The sequence below is a fragment of the Maylandia zebra genome, linkage group LG3 (assembly GCF_041146795.1).
Source record: "Maylandia zebra isolate NMK-2024a linkage group LG3, Mzebra_GT3a, whole genome shotgun sequence".
Taxonomy (NCBI): domain Eukaryota; kingdom Metazoa; phylum Chordata; class Actinopteri; order Cichliformes; family Cichlidae; genus Maylandia; species Maylandia zebra.
Window position 1 is genome coordinate 61,759,598 of NC_135169.1, and position 25,485 is coordinate 61,785,082.

The window sequence follows — 25,485 nt, forward strand, 5'->3', positions numbered from 1 at the left end:
CTTCTTTAAGTTACTTGAAGACGTTTCACCTCTCATCCGAGAAGCTTCTTCAGTTCTAAGGTCAAATGGTGGAGAGTCCCAGATATAAACCTAGTGGGAGTAACCCCCCACAGAGGGACAAAAGGACCCCCTGATGATCCTCTAATCGCTTGAGACAAGGTGTGAAACTGGGTGTGGGCCCCAATCAGCCAGAGTTTCGGGTGGGTTCATTGTGAAACCTGGCCCCACCTTATCATGCGAATTCCTGAGATCAGATGGCCCAGGATGTGAGTGGGCGTTAAGGCGTCTGGGAAGGGATCTCAAAACTGGATTATAGATGGTAGAGAGTTGATGTCGTAAACCCCCGCCTCTGTTCAAAGATGGTCGCTCACAGTGGACATAGATGGCTTCTTTCACTCCTCTTTCAAACCATCTGTCCTCTCTGTCCAAAATGTGAACATTGGCATCCTCGAAAGAGTGTCCTTTATCCTTAAGATGCAGATGGACTGCTGAGTCTTGTCCTGTGGAGGTGGCTCTTCTATGTTGTGCCATGCGCTTGTGAAGTTCAAGGACTTGGAGAAGGCATTCGACCGTGTCCCTCGGGGTATCCTGTGGGCGGTATTGCGCGAGTATGGGGTGTCTGGCCCATTGCTACGGGCTATTCGATCCCTATACAACCATTGCAAGAGCTTGGTTCGCATTGCCAGCAATAAGTCGGACTCGTTCCCGGTGGGTGATGGGCTCCGCCAGGGCTGCCCTTTGTCTCCGGTTCTGTTCATAATTTTTATGGACAGGATTTCTAGGTGCAGCCAAGTGGTGGAGGGCTTTCACTTTGGTGGCCTCAGAAACTCATCTTTGATTTTTGCGGATGATGTGGTTCTGTTGGCTTCATTGGGTGAGGGCCTCCAGCTCTCACTGGAATGGTTCGCAGCCAAGTGTGAAGCAGCGGGAATGAGGATCAGCACCTCCAAATCTGAGGCCATGGTTCTCAGCCGGAAAAGGGTGGAGTGCCCACTCTGGGTCGGGGATGAGTTCCTGCCCCAAGTGGAGTTCAAGTATCTCGGGGTCTTGTTCGCGAGTGATGGGAGAAGGGAGCCGGAGATCGACAGACGAATTGGGGCTGCAGCTGCAGTAATGCTGACGCTGCACCGGTCCGTCGTGGTGAAGAGGGACCTGAGTGTAAAAGCGAAGCTCTCAATTTACCGGTCGATCTACGTCCCTACCCTCACCGATGGCCACGAGCTGTGGGTAGTGACCGAAAGAACGAGATCGCGGATACAAGCGGCAGAAATGAGCTTCCTCCGAAGGGTGGCTGGCCTCTCCCTTAGAGATAGGGTGAGAAGTTCGGCCATCCGGGAGGGGCTCATTGTAGAGCCGCTGCTGCTCCACGTCGAAAGGAGCCAGCTGAGGTGGTTCGGGCATCTGACAAGGATGCCTCCTGGGCGCCTCCTAGGTGAGGTGTTCCAGGCATGTCCCAACGGGAGGAGGCCCCGGGGCAGACCCAGGACACGCTGGAGAGATTATATCTCTCGGCTGTCCTGAGAACGCCTTGGTGTTCCCCCGGATAAGCTGGAGGAGGTGGCTGGGGAGAGGGAGGTCTGGGCCTCTTTGCTTAGGCTGCTGCCCCCGCGACCCGGCCTCGGATAAAGCGGATGAAGATGGATGGATGGATGGATGGATGGATGGATGGATGGATGGATGGATAGGTTAATGCCATAAATTTTCTTGGTGTGATCATTGATCATAAGGCCTGTTGGAAATCCCACATCACTTATGTGAGGGGAAAGTTAGCACGGGGCATTGCTGTCTTGGGGAAAGTAAAACAATTTCTGGATAGGAAAACATTGTATATGTTATATTGTTCTTTGCTATTACCATACATGAGGTATTGTGTAGAGGTTTGGGGAAATACATATAAAAGTAATATTCAGACTATAATCATAATGCAGAAAAGGGCCATTAGACTAATAAATCAGGAGGGGTATAGGGCTCACACAAACGCACTCTTTATTAGGATGCAAGCTATAAAATTCCAGGATCTGGTGAAGTTTAAAACAGTGCAAATAATATATAAGGTAAGGAAAGGGATGCTCCCAATCGAAATAAGTAAATTGTTCTTAGAAAGAGAAGGGAGGTATAATTTTAGAGGGAAGTAGAAATTAAAATTACAAAAAGGAAGAACAACATTGAAAAGGATGTCTATTTCAATAGCGTGAGTTAAATTCTGGAATGAGTTAGAAGAAGAAATAAAGGTCAGTAGTGATATAAATCAGTTTAAAATAGAACTCAAAAAACAAATTTTAAATAAGCATAAGAATGAAGAAAATGCAATTAACCCAAGACAGCAGTCAAACTGATGTTTATTTTCTTCTGCAAATTAGCAAATCTAAATATAGTTTAGTTGAACATGAGAAAATATTTTTTTTGTGATGTTATGTTCTAAGTTGAAGGTGTTGTATGTTTTTGTTGTTCAAATTTAGATGATGAGGATGTAAACCTGAGGGGGCAAAATAAGTATATACTTCTGCCTACTCCTTTTCAAACGACTGCATGGAATGATGATATCATTGTGTTATTTTGTAGCTGAATACGATGTTTGTGTGATTATCAGTGAAAGAAGCAGTGAGGAGGATGGAGAGAGAGAGAGGACAGAGGGTGAAGTTAGAAACACTAAAATGATTTTTCATGGATTTCATGGATGATTTGAGTGATTTTCAGCAGGACACTTAAACATGTCAGTGGACGTCCTAAAGAACATATTCACTGATATGAAACGTGTCATTGAACAAGATTAATATCAGTGGAAACATGGTGGAAACAGCTGTGACTGCATGGATGTGACACACTTCAAATCTGTTCTCCACTCTTGTATTTGGGATCCATGGAGCTGCTGCTGAGTCTGTACAATAAAGGAATGGTGTGGAAGGTTGCAGCGTACGGACACAAACACTTTGTGGTTACAATCTGATTTTATTTTCAACATTAAACTACTAACCTACACTGATCAATGATGTTAATGATCACATCTGGACTCACCCAGCCTTTCTGCAGTTCCTCACAGCTGGAATCAGTCTCTGTCGTCCCCGCTTTGATGTTTTGTACTTCTGCAGGTCAAACTCATCCAGAACCTCCTCTGTCATCTGCAGCATGAAGGCCAGAGCTGAGCACTGGATCTCAGAGAGTTCCTTCTCTGATCTGTTCTCTGACTTCAGGAACTCTTGGATCTCCTGATGTACTGAGAGGTCGTTCATCTCCATCAGACAGTGGAAGATGTTGATGCTTCTGTCAGGAGAGATTTTAACACTGTTCATCTTCTTCAGGTTGTTGATGACTCTCTGGATGGTTCCTGGGCCGCTCTCTGTCTGACCCAGCAGACCTCCTAAGAGTCTCTTGTTGTACTCCAAACAGAGGCCATGAAGGAAGCGAACAAACAGGTCCAGGTGGCCATTTTTACTCTGGAGGGATTTCTCCATTGCTCGTTTAAGGAAATCATCCAGAGAGGACTCATTGTATTTTTTTCCCAAAAAGTCCCTCGGCAACTCTGTCTTCCTGGTGGTGTGAGAGTGGAACATGTAGACAGCAGCCATAAACTCCTGGATGCTCAGATGAACAAAGCAGTAGACTGGTTTCTGGAAGATCACACACTCTCTTTTGAAGATCTCTGTACAAACTCCTGAGTACACCGAGGCCTCTGTCACATCCAGACCACACTGCTCCAGGTCTTCTTGGTAGAACATGATGTTTCCTTTCTCCAGATGTTCAAACGCCAGCCTCCCCAGCTTCAGAAGAACTTCCCTGTCAGCCTCCGTCAGCTCCTGTGGACTCGTATCACGTCCCTCATGATACTTGTTCTTCTTCCTCTTTGTCTGAACCAGCAGGAAGTGTGAGTACATGTCAGTCAGGGTCTTGGGCAGCTCTCCTCTCTGCTCTGTAGTCAACATGTGCTCCAGAACTGTAGCAGTGATCCAGCAGAAGACTGGGATACTACACATGATGTGGAGGCTCCTGGATGTCTTCATGTGGGAGATGATTCTGCTGGACAGCTCTTCATCACTGAATCTCCTCCTGAAGTACTCCTCCTTCTGGGCGTCAGTGAAGCCTCGTACTTCTGTTAGCCTGTCAACACATGTAGGAGGGATCTGATTGGCTGCTGCGGGTCGGGAAGTTATCCAGACGAGAGCCGAGGGAAGCAGATTCCCCTGGATGAGGTTTGTCAGCAGCTGGCTGACTGATGACTTCTGTGTGACATCAGACAGCAGCTTCCTGTTGGTGAAATCCAATGAAAGTCTGCTTTCATCCAGGCCGTCAAAGATGAACAAAAGCTGAGAGACAGCCAGCTTCTCTGCTGTGACCTTCTGTAATGTTGGATGGAAAACATGGAGCAGCTCCAGAAGACTGTACTGCTCATCTCTGATCAGGTTCAGCTCCCTGAATGAAAGCAGAACCACCACACTGACATGTTGGTTCTCCAAGCCCTCTGCCCAGTCCAGAGTGAACTTCTGCACTGAGAAGGTTTTTCCAACACCAGCCACGCCGTTGGTCAGAACCACTCTGATGGGTCTCTGTTGGTCAGGTAAGGCTTTAAAGATGTCCTGGCACCTGATTGGAGCGTCATGGAGGGCGTCCATCTTGGAAGCTGTCTCCAGCTGCCTCACCTCATGTTGGGTATGAACCTCTTCACTCTGTCCCTCTGTGATGTAGAGCTCAGTGTAGATCCTGTTGAGGAGGGTTCTACTTCCTGTTTCATCACTTCCTTCAGTCACACGTTCACATCTCCTCCTCAGACTGATCTTATGTTCATCTAAAACCTCCTCCAGACCAACATCTGCTGAAAGAAAGACAAACAACGAGACTAAAGAGAAAGAAAACTCTTCAATGTCTGAACAACACAAGAAGTCCAGTTTTCAGAAATGAGTCCATCAGCAGACAGATGTTCAGTCTTACTTTGTACACAGCTGCTCTGACTGGCTGTCTGCAGTCCAGCTCTGCTTCTGGATCTTTCTCCACACTGTGCAGAAGCTCTGATGGTGACACAGAAAAGTCAAAGTGGAGATACTTCTGTCCACCTTTGATTAGACTCATTATAAAAAGGAAAAAAGGGGGGGCGCTATGGAGCCGCAGACCAAGATGGCAGCATAAAGTGGTTGCTCCATGTAACCTGCATTAAAAACCCAGAACAACCCAAAACTAGAAACTTAACTGCTATTGGAAAATGTCAAAAACGACTAATCTCAAGGACTGTGATATTTTCACCCGATAACGCGGTTCCCAAAAACCAGTTAAAACCGATATTTTGGCAACGCCTGAAAACAGCGAGGGAGCTGCTAGCGCTAGTAGCATGGGTGACCTTAGCACGGTGTTAGCTGAACTTCGGTCGTTGCGCTCCGAGTTTAGTGTATTCGGAACTAAACTGGACAGCATAGATAACCATATGGGCGAAATGACGAAGTCAGTTGCTGCTTTGGAGACAAACATGACGGAGGTAAAGCAAAATGTTGCTGCAAATGCTACATGACTGGAGGAAGCTGAAAATAGAATAATGTCGGCAGAGGAGCTCCTGGGAAAGAGCGTGGCCGATCTCAGCAATGCCATGAAGCGGATATCCTACCTGGAGGCAAAAACCGACGACCTGGAGAACCGGGGCCGAAGGAAGAACCTGCGGCTATTTGGCCTCCGAGAGGGCGCCGAGGGTCAGCGGCCACTGCTGGAGTTTATAAGGGAGATGTTACCGCGCTGGCTTGAGACCGACAGATCGTTCGTTATTGAGAGGGCTCACCGCACCCTAGCACCTCCGAAGCCAAACCAACACAGAGCTGTCCTTATCCGATTCCTGAACTTCCAAGATCGGGAGTTTGTTTTCCGCTCCACAAAACACAGTAACATCGAGCACGACGGAAACAAACTCTTTTTTTCCCAAGATTTCTCAGCTGAGACCATCCGGCAGCGAACCGAGTTCAACGCGATCAGAAAAGTGTTTGCTGACGAAGGAGTGTTCCGCCGTTTTCAATATAATCCATGCAAGATGAGGATCCTCCACGATGGGAAGATACGCCTGTTTTCATCTCCAAAGGAGGTCAAGGACTTCCACCGTAGACACACTGGACAGGACTAATTGTAGCGGTGAGCGTTTCACTCCCTGAACTGCAGAATCAGCTGCTCATAACTAATAGACGAGCTGTAAAAATCTGTATTTTCGCTCAGTTATAATATTTGGCTTTTTGCTACTCATTGACTTGCCATGTTATTGGGCACAGGAAGTTTTATTTTCTTTTTTATAGCTTGAAACTTTTCCATTACGTTTTAATAATGCCACTACAAACGTATTTTTTTGTTTGTTTTTCCTTTTTCTCTCTTTCTCCCTCTTGAACATAACAATGTTACCTACTTTGGTTAAACTTTTATCTTTTCAAGTGGGATTCTGTAAGTTACAAAAAGGACACTGCTATGGAATTATTCTAATTTAGTGGCTAGTCTGATATGTTAACACATATGGGTTTGTTATGTTTATGTTATGTTTGAATAAGGTGTATGCATGGTTGACGGACACCACTGTTGCTTTAGTTGGGCTGGGTTCTTATAGTTCAGCTATTCCCCTTTGTAGTGGAATAGCACAGCCCCCTAGTTTACTACTCTGAGTAAGGGAAGGGGGGGGGGGGGGGGGGGGGGGGACTCTAAGTGTTATGGGTCAATGCCAGGGTTTTTTTTTTCTCTATTTGTTTCTCTATTTTATTTTATTCAAAGTTTACTTGTCACTTTTGTTTACTCAACATCAGCATCACGCGTTGTTATCTTAATATTACAGAATGAAAACTCCAAGTATGGACCAACTAAACACCCGCAATATCTCTGACATAAAAGTCACTAGCTGGAATGTCCGGGGTCTCAGGAAACTACTCAAACTGAAACAGGTTATAAGCAGGATCAAGCAATTGAAATCAAAAATAGTTTTTCTTCAAGAAACACATCTGACAGACTGTGAACTAAAGTCTGTGAGGAACAGATGGCCTGGCCAGGTGATCCACGCATCATACAATAACTATGCGAGAGGTGTAATTATTTTGATTCATAGAAGCATACCATTCCAAATGACGAAAATAATAAAAGACCCTGCTGGTAGGTACGTAATCACTCAGGGTACCATCCTTTCTATCACTTTAAACTTGGTGAGTCTCTATGGCCCAAATGAAAATAAGCCCAAATTTTTTGAAGATCTGTTTCTCACTGTATCTGCTTTGCAAGGACTGTATATAATTGGAGGAGACTTTAACTGTACTCTCAATCCGAGTATGGATCGCTCAACAGGCTAGATACAGTACATATAAAGCACAAACTAGACAACTAATAAATCGATTTATATCAGATATCAACTTGGTAGAAGTATGGAGAGAACAAAATCCTGATCAAATAGAATTCTCTTGTCATTCAAGTATACATAAATCCCGCTCACGTATAGATTACTTTCTTGTCTCAAGAGAACTTTTATCAAGGATCAAACAGTGTCAGTATGATAGCATAGTGATCAGTGATCATGCAGCTATCTCACTGAGTATCCATCTAGGAAAGTTTATCCATAACCCCCCTCACTGGCGGTTTCAAACAAAATGGCTGCAGAATCCTGAATTTGTTAAATTTATAGAGGAGAAAATAGAAAATTACTTTGAGTTAAATACAGATCAAACTTGTGCCTCAGTGAGATGGGAAGGATTCAAAGCATATATTAGAGGTGAAATTCTTAGCTTTACAAGTACAAAGAATAAACAGCAAAGAAAGCAAATGGAAACCCTGGATAAACAGATTAAATCTTTGGAATTAGACTTAAACTTTAGCGACGACTCAACAAAACAAAGTGAGTTGCTACGTCTGAGAACTGAATATAATAAATTATCATCTGATGCAGCAGCAAAAAGTCTAATGTGGCTAAAGCAATCTTATTATGACCAAGGAGAGAAAGCAGGTAGACTTTTGGCATGGAGAATTAAGAAAATGCAGAGTGACAGAGCAATTAATAGTATAAAGACCTCTTCAGGGAATGTAACAGTAGATCCATTGGAAATTAATGACAGCTTTAGAGAATTTTATGAAAATTTGTATAAATCAGAATGTGCTCAATTCTCAGAAGAACAGGACATATTCTTAGATCAACTTCAGTTTCAGACATTAACAGAAAACACAAAGCAGGAATTAGACAGACGTCTAACTACTGAAGAGATATCACAGGCTATCAAAAGCATTAACAGTGGTAAAGCACCAGGGCCAGATGGCTTTCCGATTGAATTTTATAAAACTTTCCAAGACAAATTATTAATTCCACTTTTTAATATGTATGAAGAAGCATATCAAAATGAAGCTCTCCCACCCACTCTGAGACAGGCAATGATTACTTTGATACTGAAACCTGGCAAACCCCCTGCAGAGCGGTCATCATTTAGACCAATAAATTTGACACTAAAATACTTTGTAAAGTTTAAGCAAGGAGATTAGACCCCTATATATCACATTTAGGTCATAATGATCAAAATGGCTTTGTGCCAAAACTTCAAGGGTTTCACAATATAAGAACGGTTCTAAATATAATTCACGAGAAATTTGATGCTAAAGATACAGCATCGTTATCACTTGACGCTCGTCAAGCTTTTGACAGGATAGAGTGGTCATATTTATTTGCTGTTCTCCCAAGATATGGATTTGGAAACAATTTTCTCAAATGGGTTAAACTTTTGTATACAAACCCCAAAGCTAGTGTTTTAACAAATAACATAGTTTCGAACCCTATTACATTGGAGCGTTCCACTCGCCAGGGGTGTCCATTATCTCCAATGCTATTTATCTTAGCTATAGAACCCCTGGCAATGACAATTAGAATGAGAACTGACATATTTGGTGTCCAGTTAGGAGATCGGGAGCATAGATTGGCTCTGTATGCTGACGACCTGATAGTGTTTCTGACTACGCTGTCTGTTAGTATACCAAAATTAATGCAACAAATAGAGATATTCGGACAATTCTCTGGCTATAATATAAATGACTCAAAATCCTCAATCCTACTTCTGAACAAGGATGAAAGGCTAAATCCTATTATACAAACCCCGTTTATTAATGCAAAAGAAGGATTTGTGTATCTTGGAGTTAAAATCACCCCAGACATTGATACCATTGTAGCAACAAACTATGATCCTCTGATTAGTGAAGTGGAGGAATCTCTAAATAAATGGATGACAATGTCCATATCAGTGATTGGCCGTATAAACATGATTAAAATAAATATATTGCCCAAATTTTTATATCTCTTCCAGTCACTTCCTCTGCCTCTTCCAAAAGAATTCTTTGATAAACTAAACGGTATCTTTAATAGATTTATTTGGAATAATAAAAAACCTAGACTAAGACTTTGCTTGTTGTACCTACCATATGAAAGAGGGGAGTTACAACTCCCTAATCTTAGACTGTATTACTGGTCTGCACAACTGCGCTCAGCCATGTTCTACTTTTCCACTGAGACACCCCCGGCCTGGTTAGAATAGAATAGAATAGAATTCAACTTTATTGTCATTGCACATGCACAGGTACAGGGCAACGAAATGCAGTTTGCATCCATCCAGAAGTGCTTTAGTGATATAGGTATATTACAATATATATTAGCAATAGTATAGATATGTAAGTATATTACAGAAATGGTCTATTATGTTATAATGTACACGGTATGAAGTATGTTGTGAATATTCTATAACTAAGTATGTACAGGCTGTAGTGAGTACAAGCTATGTACAGGCTATGAACAGGATATAAATGTGAAAAACTATACAGAATATGAAATAAATAACTTTACAGAAATCTGAGATATACAGCTATACAGAAATGGGAACTATGCAAGTTACAAATTGAACAAAACATCAGTAACAAATCTTCAGTTAAATCTGTATTTATATTCTGCAAGCCCGAGCAATTTAAAAAAAATGACAAATAACCCTTTTTTAAAAAACACAATAGATGTTTGGTATAGGGCCCATCAGTATATGGGAGATAAGTCTCCTATCTCTCGTTTTTCACCTATTTGGGGCAACACATGTTTTAAAGCAGGAAGAGCGGATGGGGGTTTCAAAATCTGGGCAGATAAAGGTGTACAGAAGGTGGCAGATCTTTATAAGGATGGCAACCGTCTTACATTTGATCAGCTATGCCAAATATACAGCATCCCCAAAAAATATTTTTTTAAATATCTACAAGTTAAACATTTCATTATGTCAAAATATAAACAGATTGTATCTGAGCCACCATTATCACACTTAGAGAATGTCATACTTCAAAAGCCAGTGGGCAGAGGTCATATCTCTTCAGTTTATACAGCTCTGTTAACGCATGATGGGGATTCCGCCACTGACAAGTTGGACGCATGGAGGGCTGACATCCAAGAGGAGATACATGAGGTGGTCTGGGAAACTACATGTTTGAAAGCCCAAAGGCAATCAATTAATACAAGGATGAAACTCCTCCAATATAAGTGGTTGATGAGAACTTACATAACCCCAGTCAAACTGAATCGCTGGTTGCCTGTCATCCCAGAGCTGCAGTAAATGTTTAGACGAGAAGGGCACTCTGCTCCACTGTGTATGGAGCTGTCCAAAATTACAACAGTACTGGAAATTAATCACGCAAACTTTATCTAAGATTGTTGGAGTAAATATACCTGTTGAAGCAAAAATGTGTGTGTTGGGTATATATCCAAAGAACTGTGACTTTAGCACCAGACAGCTAAAATTAATTGACTTTGGCCTGCTGCAAGCTAGGCGCTTAATATCTTTGTATTGGAAGAAAGTGGATGTACCCTCAAGTCATATGTGGGTGAAGGAGATGGCATCATGTATTGTATTGGAACGACTTACTTACATTGTCAGAGGAAAGGGAGTAGATTTTGAAGAAATATGGTTACCTTTAACTGAGTTTCTGAGACATTATGAAGGGAATTAATTTAGAAAGTGATACTTGGTGCTGAGTTTTGGGTTTCTTTGTGTGTGTGTGGTTTTCTTTTTGTTTTTTGTTTTTTTGTTGTTGTTTTCTTTGTTATCCGTTTCTTTGTTTTTGTTGTTTTTATTTTTCGTTCGCGTCCTGCTTTGTTTGTTTTACCCATGCTGTGCATCGGTTTTGTTTTGTTTTATTATTTATTTATTTTTATTATTATTATTATTATTATTATTATTATTATTATTATTATTATTATTATTATTGTTGTTTCTTTAAATTTATATTTGTTTATTTTGGGGACTATGTTCTTTAATATAAATCTCATGTTAACTGTACTATTATTCTTTGCTTGTTCTGTAATATAAAAGTCAATAAACATAATGTTTAAAAAATAAGTAAATAAATAAATAAAAAGGAAAAAAAGTTTGAACACAGTCATGTTTCCAGTTCACTGACTTACATTTATTCCATGGACACTCACTCTAACCTGAACCACAGCTACAACCCAACATTGTTGAGGCCTCATCTCCTCCTTTCCTGACTGTAGAGCAGTAGCGGTTTTTGATACGGGCGACACGGGCGGTTGCCCGAGGCGGCATCGTGGTGGGGGGCTGATTCACGGGTATCGGCAACAAAAAAACAAACAAAAATTGATCGTACTCATGCTGCCCCGACATCAGCCAGCGAATATTGGGAATGTCATAGGCACCGATCGGTTTTCTATCGCCCATTTGCTGGGAATATGGGCTCCCTCCATTTGAGTGGTGTGCCTGCTGCTTGCGGCACAGGGAGGAGAGGGCGGGACGGCGGGTGATTCTCTGACTGGCTGGAGCAGCATCTAATAACCAACTCTCAAAATAAAACAATAAAAAAACCCAGCAAACACGAAAACACCAGACATCATGATATAGACTTATAATTTGCGCCGATGTTTTTTCGAAATTCTATACGCGAAAAGTGAGCGCGAGAGCCCTCGGTGCGTCTGCTTGCTGCTGAAGTCAAAGTAAACTTTATTGTCATCTCCGCTACATACAGTCCAGTATATAGAGAGACGAGACGACAAGGCTCCAGTTACAGCAGTGCAAGTAAACAAACAATAAATATAAGAAGAGTAAGAAAATAAATATTCACTTTAGGACTCGGGGTAAAGGGATCTATACAGTTTTATGATCTCACACACAACCTGTGGAAAGGGGAGGGGGGCCGGCTCGAGTGCACTCATACTCGAGTGCAAAATTAAAACCAATGGAAGATGGACAAGAAAAGTTCAAAGCCATCAGGTGCTCAGTTTAGAAAAAATAGAAAAGAAGAGGAGGAGAAACGAGCAAAAGATGCAGGTAAGCAAATGTGTCATTGGATAATGGCAGGTCATCCTGAAACAATCAGAATCAGAATACTTTATTAATCCCTAAGGAAATAATGTGGGTTACAGATGCTCCAAGGGGTGTGTGTGTGTGTGTCTGTGTGTGTGTGGGGGGGGGGGGGGGGGGGGGGGGGGGGGGGTTGGGTGCGGGGGCGCCAGATGGAGTGTTCGCCCGGGGCGCCAAACAGGCTAGGACCGCCACTGCTGTAGAGGTTAAATATGCAACAACCAACAAATAAAAGAATTTGGTTCATTTCAAAGAAACTCACACAGTGACCAAGTAAAGTAACCGTAGTAAAGGAGACAACATCCCGTTGATGGTGGGATTATTTGAAAGATTTGCTTTAGTCACGTCACCAAATGCAGTTGAACCACCCGTGGATCCATGTTTGACCATTCTACCACTCTGAGCTCTGCTTTTTAATCATTTTATTATTATCATCATTCATTTATTCATTCTTTGGAGGGGGGCTATTTCCTAATGCCGCCCTAATAAGCTGATGTTCAAGAGGAAATATAACAGAAACTCTTTCAGTGTTATTCATTAATAAATTAACAGATAAAGTGTGAAGAAGAAAAAACTGAGATTTAAAGGAGAGAGTGAGAAACTTGATCATCCATCCTCATAATACATGTTTATCAGTATCTGCTGTGACCATACTGCAGTAATAACTACAAGTCTACATTTCTGTGACTGTTGATCAATCACAGCAGGAATCTGAGCTCATCTCTGCACACAGAGCAGCTTCAGCTCTGGGATAAACTGCTCGCTTCACATCCTTCTCAGCTCACAGACACTCATCCTGATATTTTCCTTTAACATTTGATGGTATAATTCATCTGAGTTTACACTTTATCTGCATGAATACAGAAAAACAGACCCAAACACCAGAAACCATCAGTTTCACCATGTAGAATATATTGTTGTTTCCTTGCTTTTAATTCAGAGAAAAACTCTGATTTGGATTTTCTCTGTTCTCTTTGCCACAGCCCATCCCAGCAGCAGCTGAAGCAGCTGACTGTCACAACACTGAATAACACTTTAGGAGGAATTTCAGAGGTCAGTAAAGCTCCAGTTTCAACATCAGTTAATTAATCATAGTTCATCATAAATGTGAACCTGGCTGGCACACATGTTAATGTTAGCCATTTAAATATTAGCAGTTAGCTGAGGCCACAAGAAGAAGAGGCCCTAGAAGAACAATGGATGATAAGATTAGATTTTCAAGACTAGGCAGAGACGTGTTTTCCTTTACTGTCTCTTACAGAGGAGGGAGCAGATACCAGACGAGGTCACGGAGGTACGGGGAGGATTCGCAGCAGACAGCAAGACTGCCACGTCCATGTGAGAGAGCGATGGCTACGATAATCTCTGTTTTTGTCTCCCTATATAATGTTGTACAGCCCATGTGAGGGTTATCCTCTCTGTGAACCAGATGCTTGATTTCACACAGAGGTCCACCAACTGAATTTGATCAGTTATGGAACGATTTACCTCGACAGGCTCCTTCACTCGCTGCTTTTAAACCTCCTTTAAAACACACTTTTACTCCCTGACCTTTGACCCAGTGTGACATGTTGACTCACTACCTCAGACAGCTTAAAAACAGTCTTTCTGTTTTTTGGTGCTGCCTAAAAGAACTGTAAAATATCTGTCCTATATACAGTTATGTTCATATATTTTTGTACTACATCAGGAAACTCAAAAATATAGTTTTTAACATTTTAATCCTTATTTTTAAAACTGTTTTTGTCATTTTTCTTCTCCCATTGCATCAAAAATCATTATTTACACTGAATAAATGAGTCAGCAGCTCTCTTACATTGTTGCTGCAGGTTCATTACTGAACCATGGAGGTTCTCCTTTGGACCCGTCACTCCTCACAGACACACAGCTGGATGCTGCAGATCCTGCTCCATCCTCTTCCTCCATCTTCTTGATGTCAGGGTGGAGTTAGTCTGAGAGGCAAACACACACACTCAGAGGTGCTGTTGTACTGGAAGCATCACACTGACGGGTTTCTAAAGTTCTCATTGATCATTTCATGGAGTTTCTGTGGTAAACACTGTCCTGTGACGTATGTGTTATGGTGAGGGTCATGAGGGCTAACCAGCCCCACTCCTTACTCCTCATATTTCAGCCTGAAGCACAATAACAGCCTAAACCTAACCAGGAGGCTGTAACCTCAAAGGGACTTCATGGTTAGAAATAAAGGTTCAATGAAATGAAGCAGATCATAAAAACATGAGTTCACAGAATGATGCAGACAAAGAGGAATAAAAGCCAACAACAACAAAGTTGGATAAAACCACAACACACAGTTGCAGACAGTACCTTTTTTTTTTTCAAATAGTGGTACAGTTACAACCTGTACTGCTGCAACTACCATGGCAAGTATGTTGATTAGACATTAGACATTTGCAAAGCCCAGGATCCTCCTGCAGTAGCCACCAGGCCCAGGCTCTTCCAGCAGCCACCAGGCCCAGGCTCTTCCAGCAGCCACCAGGCCCAGGCTCTTCCAGCAGCCACCAGGCCCAGGCTCTTCCAGCAGCCACCAGGCCCAGGCTCTTCTAGCAGCCACCAGGCCCAGGATCTTCCAGCAGCCACCAGGCCCAGGATCCTGCAGCAGCCACCAGGCCCAGGCTCTTCCAGCAGCCACCAGGCCCAGGATCCTCCAGCAGCCACCAGGCCCAGGCTCTTCCAGCAGCCACTAGGCCCAGGATCCTACTGCTCCACCAGGCCCAGGATCCTCCAGCAGCCACTGGGCCCAGGATCCTCTAGCAAGGCACCAACAAGTAAATCAACAGTGACAAGACGGTGAACGGAGCGAGCGAGACAACAAGCTCAATGGGGCCTAAGAGAACACCGAACGCCGATGAAATTGAGGACATCAAAAAGTCATTGGACTTTCTAACTGAGGAAACATCAGCTATCAAGCTACAACAGAAATATATCCTAGACTTAGTCGAGGAAATAAGGTCGCTACGTAACCAGAATGCAGAGAAGGAGAAACGGATCGTCTATCTGGAGAGCAGGGTCGCGGACCTGGAGCAATATACCAGAATGAACGACGTGATCATCACAGGGCTGTACATAAAACCCCGGTCATATGCTCGGGCTGTGACTGCTGGCAGTAAAGAGGAGCAAGGAGATCTGGATGGGAGCTCTGCGGAGCAACAAGTAGCTGGTTTCTTGCAGTCGAAAGGGATCGACCTGGACTGTAATAACATCGAGGCATGCCACCCCTTGCCCAGGAGAAATGCTAGTGATAAACCAGCTATCATCATAAGATTTGTAAACAGGAAACACAAGAATGCACTGCTGAAGCAGGGGAGGAAACTAAAAGGATCGAACGTCTACATGAATGACCATCTAACCAAATCCAATGCTGACATAGCGAAGAAAGCACGATACCTAAAGAAACTGGGTAAAATTCAGAACACCTGGACTGCAAACTGTAAAATATTTATAAAGCTCAACGGTACACCGGAGGAAGCCAAGGTGCTGGTCATCAAATTCATCCAGGATCTGGAAAAATATTAACAGGTCACATGACTACAAAGGCAAGGAGCTGGACAAACAATCTACAGTCATCAAAGCAGGTAATAGAAGACAACAACGGAAGCTAAAGCGTAACATATTCAAGGATGAAACAATCAATTAATTCATTATCTGGGAATTATACATTGCTACCACAGAGGATTGCTAATCAGGAGATAAATTCACCAGTAAACACGGAATACAAAACACACTTCACAGAGCAGGACATTGATCCAGAACTGAACTTTTTTAACATCAAAAATACCTGCTACTATCATACTGAAGAACAATTCAACAAAACTGTCAAGGTCGACGGCAAAATATCTTTAATCCACTTTAATAGTAGAAGTTTATATGCAAATTTTCACAAAATAAGGGAATATTTAAGCAAATTTACACATCCATTCAGTGTGATTGCAGTATCTGAAACATGGATTAATAAAGAGAAAGGAGAGGACTTTGTAATAGATGGATATGAATTAAATCTTACAAATAGAAAGAATAAGAATGGCGGTGGTGTGGCCTTGTTTGTGGATAAAAATTTAAAATACAGTATGGTGGGAAAAATGTCGATGGTGGTGGATAATATATTAGAGTGTGTAACAATAGAAATTAGTATGGGAAAAGAGAAAAATGTCATTGTAAGCTGTATATATAGAACACCAGGTTCTAATATTGAAATTTTTAAGGAGTGGGTAGATAAAACATTCATTAGGACAAATCAAAAAGTCATGTTCATTTGTGGGGATTTTAACATAGATCTACTAAATCCAAACAAGCAGAGAACGACAGAGGAATTTATTAATACAATGTATAGCTTGGGACTTTTTCCAGTGATCACTAAACCCAGCAGGATTACAGCACAGTCGGCAACCCTAATAGACAATATATTTACTAATGAAATAGAAAATAGAACCATAAGTGGTCTCCTAATTAATGACATCAGTGATCATCTACCTGTTTTTATAGTGTATAACAGCAATTACAGGAAGGTTAAACAGGAAAACACAATAAAATACAAACGAGTGAGAACAGAAGAGTCAATAAACGCATTCAAAAGTGATTTACTCAAGCAAGAATGGGAGATGCTGTATAAGGAAAAAAATATTGATAAAGCTTATGAGATTTTTTTAGGAAAATTTAAACTGTTATATAATAGTCATTGCCCAGTAAAGAAATATAGTAAAAAACAAAAATATGCAGAGTGCCCATGGATTACAAAAGGATTGCAAAATGCATGTAAGAAGAAAAATACCTTATACAGAGAATTTATAATGAACAGAAGTACAGAAGCTGAAAATAAATACAAGAAATATAAAAATAAATTAACGAGTATTTTAAGGTCATGTAAAAAGGAATACTATGAAAAAATACTGATTATGAATAAAAATAATATTAAAGGGATCTGGAAAACATTAAATACCATCATCAAAAAGGGCTCGGGGCAGGCAGACTATCCTTCGTATTTCGCAAATAATGATAGAAATATTACTAATATGAGAGATGTGGTAAATGAGTTCAATAAATTCTTTGTAAGTGTTGGGCCAGACTTGGCTGAAACAATTCCTGATATAACAGATTCTGTAGAGAAAGAAACTAGACTCATTGACCGCAATCCTCATTCGATGTTCTTAACGGTGGTGGAAGAAATGGAAATCATTGATATTGTTGGGAAATCACAAACAAAAAACTCTACAGACTCTGACGACATTGATATGGAAATCGTTAAGAGAGTGATAGAGGGCATTTCCAAACCCTTAACACACATTTGCAATTTGTCCTTACAAACTGGTACATTCCCAAAACAAATGAAAACAGCTAAAGTAACACCACTGTTTAAAAATGGCGACAGACACCAATTCACAAATTATAGACCTGTCTCTCTACTTTCTCAATTTTCAAAAATACTGGAAAAAGTCTTTAGTAATAGACTTGACAAATTTATAGATAAACACAAAATAATAATGGATAGTCAGTATGGTTTCAGATCAAATAGATCAACATCATTGGCATTAATGGAACTGATCGAAAATATCACCAACAATATAGATAAAAGACAATGTATAGTTAGTGTATTCATTGACCTAAAAAAAGCTTTTGACACAATTAATCATGACATATTACTTGATAAACTGGAGTACTACGGCATTAGAGGAGTGGTGTTAGAATGGGTAAAGAGTTATTTGAGAGACAGGCAGCAATTTGTGAAAATTGGGGAATATCAATCAGAGTGTATGGACATTGTTTGTGGAGTTCCGCAGGGGTCAGTATTGGGACCAAAGCTGTTTATCCTCTATATCAATGATATATGTAGAACATCAGATATACTACAGTTTATTCTATTTGCAGATGATACAAATATTTTTTGTGCTGGAGAGAATTTACAGCAGCTTTTGAAAATTGTCACACAAGAAATGATTAAACTGAAAACATGGTTTGATAGAAATAAGCTATCATTAAATTTGGAAAAAACTACATTTATGTTATTCGGAAATTGTAAAAAAGATGCAGGAGCAAAATTATTAGTAAACAATGTTGAAATAGAGCAAGTTTCGGATACAAAATTTCTGGGTGTGATAATAGATAACAAAATCTGCTGGAAACCTCACATAAAGCATATACAAGCCAAACTGTCAAGAAGCATCTCCGTACTGAGTAAAGTTAAATATTTTTTGCCTTCCAAATCACTCCGGGTACTTTATTGTTCACTTATATTGCCATATTTGGAATACTGTGTGGAAATTTGGGGAAACACATATAAAACTGCACTTCAACCAATATGTAAAATTCAAAAAAAAGCAATCAGGATGATTAATAAAGCAGGATTTAGAGACCATACTAACATCATGTTTTTGAAATTAAAAATACTGAAGTTTATGGATCTTATAAAATATAAAACTGCAAAAATTATGTACAAGGCCAGATACAATATGTTACCAGGAAATATACAGAGGATGTTCTATGACAGAGAAGGAGACTATGAATTGAGGGGGAAATTGAATCTAAGGATTCTTAAAGCACGGTCAAAGGTTAAAACCTTTTGTGTCACTATTTATGGGGTAAAACTGTGGAATAGTTTTACTATAGATCTACAGCAATGCTCAGGAATTAGTAAGTTCATGAAAATACTTCGAAAACTGATTTTGGAAGAATATGATACCGATAAAGATGATGACCCATTGTATGTATAAAAATATCAAATTATATCCAAATTATATCAATCACGGTAGCCATGTTTATATAGGTTCTCCTCGTGTATTGTGTGGAGTATGTGATGATGGGAATTAGGTGAATTATGTGGAATCAATAAGATGTTGAGCAGGGGTAGGAATTAATAAGTATGTTCATACTTCTTCCTACTCCTTTTCAGACCAAACATTGTTACATTATGTCAGACGATTTTGTTTTATTTCATTATATATTTTTTGTTTATCTGAACACATACATGTGTGTGCTTATATCTACATATATATTCGTATCTGTAAATGAAAATATATGTAGTGTGTATATATTGTTTTTTTGTTTTATATGTCTGAAACAAATAAAGATACAATACAATACAATACAATACAACTTTAAAAGAAGCATCCACACGATGACGGCACAGCAGAGGAGCACTTTCTCTAACACACTGATTCAGTTCCACTGACACAAGGACACACACAGGAAGGCACACACACACAAGCCTTTATAAGAAACAACACAATCATCTGCGCTTGACTTGTCAATCCAAGCCCATGAGCCCGCGGTATCACACCACAGATATTCCCTTACTTTGAAAAAATAAAGCCAGTTTTCAGAACAGACCTGATGTTTATGCTACAGCCTGTTTACCAATATAATCAATATCAGATATCAGAGCAACAGAAACCTCGGTGATCAGGACGCTGGGACTGAGAACAGGAAGTGGCTCAAACGTCACAGTTTCATAACGTCACCCTGAACTCCACTCACGGAGTTTCTATCGCCATTGTAGTTTTTAAAGTCCCGTGATAAAGGCGGGGCTTTCTGTGAATCCACACGCTCATTGGCTAATAGCTCGAGATTGACACATCGTTATCCAATGAGCGTGCGGGAACTTCCGACATAAAGTTGTTTCCTTTGAAAAACCAAAGTCTGATTATTTTTGCCTCCACTGACGGAGCCTGTTGTTTCCGCCACAGAGACACAGTAATGTCAGAGCGGTGTTAACACTCACCCTGCCTCAGCACAGCTCTCACTCTCCTCCTGCTCTCTCACTTCCTCTCTACTTACAGGAAACCAGTGCTTAGAGGAGCCGACCGGCCTCACATTTCACCCACAGACACGAACAGCGTGGAATTATTTTATGTCATAAGAAGAAACATATTCATGTGAACACTCACCTGCCTCAGCTCCACCTTCCTCCTCCTGCTGCTCTGAATGGAGGCTCAATACTTTCACTTTCACTGCTGCTCCCTAAACACAGAGGATGCTGGGACTTGTAGTTTTTTTCCTTCCGGTGTGGTCTTCCTCTTTGTTTGTTTGTGTTTGTGTTCAAGTTATTTCGATCATGTAAACATCAACAGAACACGTGAAGCCACACAGAGTTTGTATGTCGAGGTGGGTAGGAGGGTTTGGGGAGGGGTCAGAGGGAAGAGGTCTCTCAGTCTGGACAATCCACATTGATGGCATTGCATCTTTCAACTTGTTTGTGGGTCAATTTGGATGCTCCAGGTGTAAGAGCAGCCACTCAGCCTCTGCTGCAGATGTGTGTCACAAGTTAATCTAGTAGTAGGCTATGGCACTTGGCCACAGGTGGCAGCAGTGGACTGGTATTAAAACCCGATTCTTTGATCCCCATGACAGAACAGAGAAAACCCGACTCATAGTGGTCAAAACATTTATAATTCTTTATTCAATCATCTTCCAGAAGAGAGAGCCCTGCACAGCCCAACGGCAGTTGCAGGATCTCTAACATTAGAAGCTAAAAGTGTGTCTCATATAGGTGTTATTTTGGTACTTTACACGTCACACAGTTTCAACAACTCCTTATATGGTACAAGTTCCTCTTTTCTTTCTGGCTTCCTGTATTTATTAATATGCTTGTATATTTCTACACTAACTTCCTGTTTTTCAGTCTGGCTGAGCACTTAGTTTGTGAGTCAAAAGTGGCCTTGCTTTACAAACCTCCATTATTAAAGTACATAAAGCAATATAATTAGAAAATAAGCACTAAGAATATATTAATTACATGACAGTTCTCCCCCTTTTCGTGTTTCCTAAGAAACACTACATAATTCCTAATTTATCCCATTAAGTTTACTTGCATGTTAAAAGGCTAAAATATAACAAAAGAGATTATGCTAAACAAAATGAAACTTTTCAATTGCCCAACCCTATCTGTCCCCTCAACGGGTTGTATGTTTTCAATGTTTCCTTATTATTCCGTCATAATTACTTCTATCCACAACAAATAAATCAAGCTCTAAGACAGCACCTGTGAAATGTGAAATGTCATAAATCTACTTCCTACACCCCCTTTTTTTACCCAGAATCCCAATTTAAACACACTCCTGACTTCCTCAGTGCTCACTGTAAACTCCAAACAGATACAATTAGCTTTACTGGTAAAAGGCCCTAGATTATTTTGTCAATCTTTGGAAACATCCTCTATAGAGTTTCATTTTTTTTTGTGATTAATATTTTATTGTACTTTTAGAACACTACAGTCCACTGCAGAGACAGATTACATCACATAAAAAAAACATCAGCATAGCAGCAGAACAGTAGAGAATACCAAACCAAAATGAGGGGGGGCAAACAAAGCAAGAGATAAACCAAAGCATGATAAAACAACAACAAACAAAAAAGAAACAAAAACACGAAAGAAACAAAACCAAAAACAGCCAGCCTTTGACTATGTGGGTCTTACTGCATGCCACACTCTGACATCCCTGAGAGTGCTTCGTCAGAATTCCAATGTCTATCCCACTCTAAAGTCTAGTCTGTTCGTTTTATTCTGGACAGATATGGATCCCACTTCAGATGGAAACTCTCCACTTCATTCAGGAGCCTGTATGAGAGTTGTTCTAGTGCAGCGAGTCTCCCTAGTTAAGTGTGCCTATGCCAAAAGGCACACTTATTACTATTGCTCGGATTTATTATTCTTATTATTATTATTATTATTTTCCTTTTTCAGCCTGAAATTTTCGCACGTAACTCATCCCACAGTTTTGACACAAGCTTCATATATGTTATATAATTTTGTGCGGCTGGATCAGGAATGGTGTGCTATGACTTTTGGTGTTTATTACTTCTATAGTTTTTTAAATATGAATATTTTAATGCTAGTTTTTTCCCATTGAAATGAATGGGAAGTAAAAATGAAACTTATCCTGTTGAAACTTCATTTGTGGTGTGTTGGCTCACTCTAGTGGTATGTCGGGAGTAGTACGGCCTGTCTACCCTTATTTGGATTAACGCAATGACGACACTATCAACGGCGCGCGTCTCTCTGCCCCTCCTCCGGGTTTGAATTTGACCTTAGAAGTGATTTCCACGCGTCTCTTCGGATATTGAGCATAGGTAAGCCTCTCCGGCTTGAAAATGACTTTGAAAGTGATTTTCTGTGTCTGGACGCTGATATCTACAAAATGATGGTGTGGTTAGCACTTGGATGTCACTTTATTCCAGAGGTATCGTTTGTAATTAAAACTTTTAAGAAGCGAAGTGATTTTTTTTTTGTATGTGTATCTTGGCGATCGCATTTCACGCCCTTTGTCTCGGTGGTGGCTAGCTAGCGGATATTGAGCATAGGTAAGCCTCTCCGGCTTGAAAATGACTTTGAAAGTGATTTTCTGTGTCTGGACGCTGATATCTACAAAATGATGGTGTGGTTAGCACTTGGATGTTACTTTATTCCAGAGGTATCGTTTGTAATTAAAACTTTTAAGAAGCGAAGTGATTTTTTTTTTTGTATGTGTATCGTGGCGATCGCATTTCACGCCCTTTGTCTCGGTGGTGGCTAGCTAGCGGATATTGAGCATAGGTAAGCCTCTCCGGCTTGAAAATGACTTTGAAAGTGATTTTCTGTGTCTGGACGCTGATATCTACAAAATGATGGTGTGGTTAGCACTTGGATGTCACTTTATTCCAGAGGTATCGTTTGTAATTAAAACTTTTAAGTGGCGACTGTCGCCGCGACCAAAACAATAGCTTCGTTGTAGCCGCGTTTCACACCTCTTTTTCTGTTTTTATAAGGCGTTAACTACAGCAGCCTTTAACACCTCAACTCTTGCTTCAGCCAAGGTAAGTGCCCCCCTTATATTTTCTATGTGTGTGTTCAGCTGATATCTAGAAAATTGGTGTGTTTAGCGCTGGATGCCATTTTATTCCAGAGCCGTTGTTTGTAATTAAAACAAAGAGACAAAGAGGAACTTTACTGTTTGGAAGGGAGTAAAGTTCCTCTTTGTCTCTCAGTGGGACATTTCAACCATACAGTACAAGGCTACATTTCAGCTTTACAAGCCAATCAGTTTGCTAATTGTTCTTGTGAGATTTGTTTGCAAAGTTTAAGGTGTTAAATAGGAGCTGTGACCATCTGGGTCTGCTTGCTGCTGGCACTTTGCCAGAGCCCCAGCAACAAGACCGCCTCCCAGCAACGAGACTGCCTGTCAGCCTTGCAAGGTACCCAATATTCCAATTACTCTATAACAAAACTGTTGTGGGCAACAAGACTGTCTCCTAGGTTTGCAAGCCAATCACTTTGCCAAATGTTCTTGTAAGATTTATTTGGAAAGTTTAAGGTGTTAAGTAGGAGCTGTGAACATCTGGGTTTGCTTGCTGCTGGCATTCTACCAGCGCCCCAGCAACAACACTGCCTCCCAGCTTTGCAAGGTAATTACTTTCCCAATTGCTGTACACCAAAACGGAGTAATTGTCGTGGTCAACTAATCTGCCTCCCAACTTTCAAGGTAATCACTTTCCCAATTACAATATACAAACTGTTATGGAACTTTACTTAACAAAGCCTTAAGACCGGGTAGTGACACTATCAATATGTCTATTTAAAGAAAAGAGAGATTTTTTTTTTTTTTGGTTCTTGTAGTCATCTTGTGTATCAGAGGGTTAAAATAAAAAAATTGCTGGTATACATCAGAATTTTTGATTCATTTACTGTTTGTCGATTTACTGCATTGTAAAGTCTTTTGGCTACCGATGCAGCTACCTGGTTATTATGCTTGACTTAAAATGAAAGCTGGGTCTGATCACATGCTTGAAATGCCAACAATTAATATTCTGTTTTTCTGCTGACATTCTACCACATGCCGAGAAAAAATAAAAGATCCCAGGCACAAAAGAAGCGCTGGAAACCACTTGACCTGGTCGATCCTGCTGTCCCAATGCTCACTGGCCACAACCAAGATGAGGCAGTCAGTAGTTTTCCATCTGACCAGGTAATAAAGATATGGTAGTGACCACTACTGTTCAGTATCAAATATTCCATTCTGTTTCAAATCTGTTAGTAGGTTTTATAATTTTGACTAACTGTACATAACCTCTCATCAGATTTCAGATACACGTCCACTAGAAAAACGATCTGTTACCCAACTGGCATACCAGTTCATGCCATGCATTGCATTTTAGAGTGAAATTAATGTGTCAGGTCACTTAATGTCTTAACATTATATACTGTTTTTCCTGGGTTAGCAGACAGCACCAGCCAGGTTGTCCTTGGTAACGGAGAATAGACCCACCTCCTTATGTCCTCCAGGCAGCAAGGTAAATTTAAAAAAACGTCTTCCCCCATTAAGGATTTATAGTGGACAGTTACATTACCATTAAATGTTAAAGACATATGGTTACATGTTAGCATTATGCAAGCAAGAATTTTGTTGTATCCCCTTTGTTAGTTACGTAACCACTACTGTTCCATATTTTCGTTAAAGTTTCTAAAGTTACACTCACTTTCAAATCTCTTAGTAGTTATGCAAACAGCTGGGATTTTTTTTTTATTGCTTTTTTATTTTTTATTGTAAGTTTAGTAATCACTACTGTTTCATGTTTTCTTTAAAGTATCCAGTGTTACACTCTGTTTCAACTCTGTTAGTAGGTTTTTATAATTTTGATTAACTGTATGTAACCCATTATCAGATTTCAGACACTCGTCCACCAGCAAAACGAGTCTGGGCAACTGATGATTTCCACACGGCATCAAATTCTCCACTTACAAAGGTATGTCCACAAATGTCTATAACAAATTAGTATACATGTGATCTTTGCTGTATAATCACCGGGGTTGATATTTAGTCTTTCACCTTAAGTATGCTTGCTAACTCGTACTAAATATATTAAAATGTTAGACTAAACATGTACATTTGTAAATTTCTTTCTTCAGATTCCTAAAATGCAGACATCTCAACAACTATTTCTGTCTATTTAGCTATTTCTATATATGTATATATTGTTCAGAAAAAAAACGTTTATACCATTTAATACTTTAAGCTTCACATAAATTGACATCCACAGTGAAAAGCAGTGCAAATAAATACAAACATGGCTTTGTGACACTCATCTTTTATCAAGATGGATGTCAGTGTATTCTGTTTCAATCACATTTAACCTGTAACTGAATTTTGTGTAATTGCTTTACAAAATGTAACACAACTATGAAACGTGTTTT

General features: G+C 40.4%; 1 protein-coding gene and 1 long non-coding RNA gene across 2 annotated transcripts; one reads left to right on the forward strand and one right to left on the reverse strand.

Annotated features, from left to right (window-relative positions):
* Positions 1 to 3,011: 3,011 nt before the first annotated feature.
* LOC143414181 (protein NLRC3-like) lies at positions 3,012 to 5,014 on the reverse strand (the record flags this gene model as incomplete). Its single annotated transcript, XM_076877971.1, has 2 exons — positions 3,012 to 4,807; positions 4,924 to 5,014. Coding segments are annotated over 2 exons (1,887 nt in total), but the record flags the coding sequence as incomplete, so codon positions are not given.
* A 19,103-nt stretch (positions 5,015 to 24,117) lies between these two features.
* LOC143416901 (uncharacterized) lies at positions 24,118 to 25,027 on the forward strand. Its single transcript, XR_013097149.1, has 3 exons — positions 24,118 to 24,259; positions 24,516 to 24,584; positions 24,957 to 25,027. It is a non-coding gene; the product is annotated as an uncharacterized LOC143416901 (long non-coding RNA).
* The last annotated feature ends 458 nt before the right edge of the window (positions 25,028 to 25,485 follow it).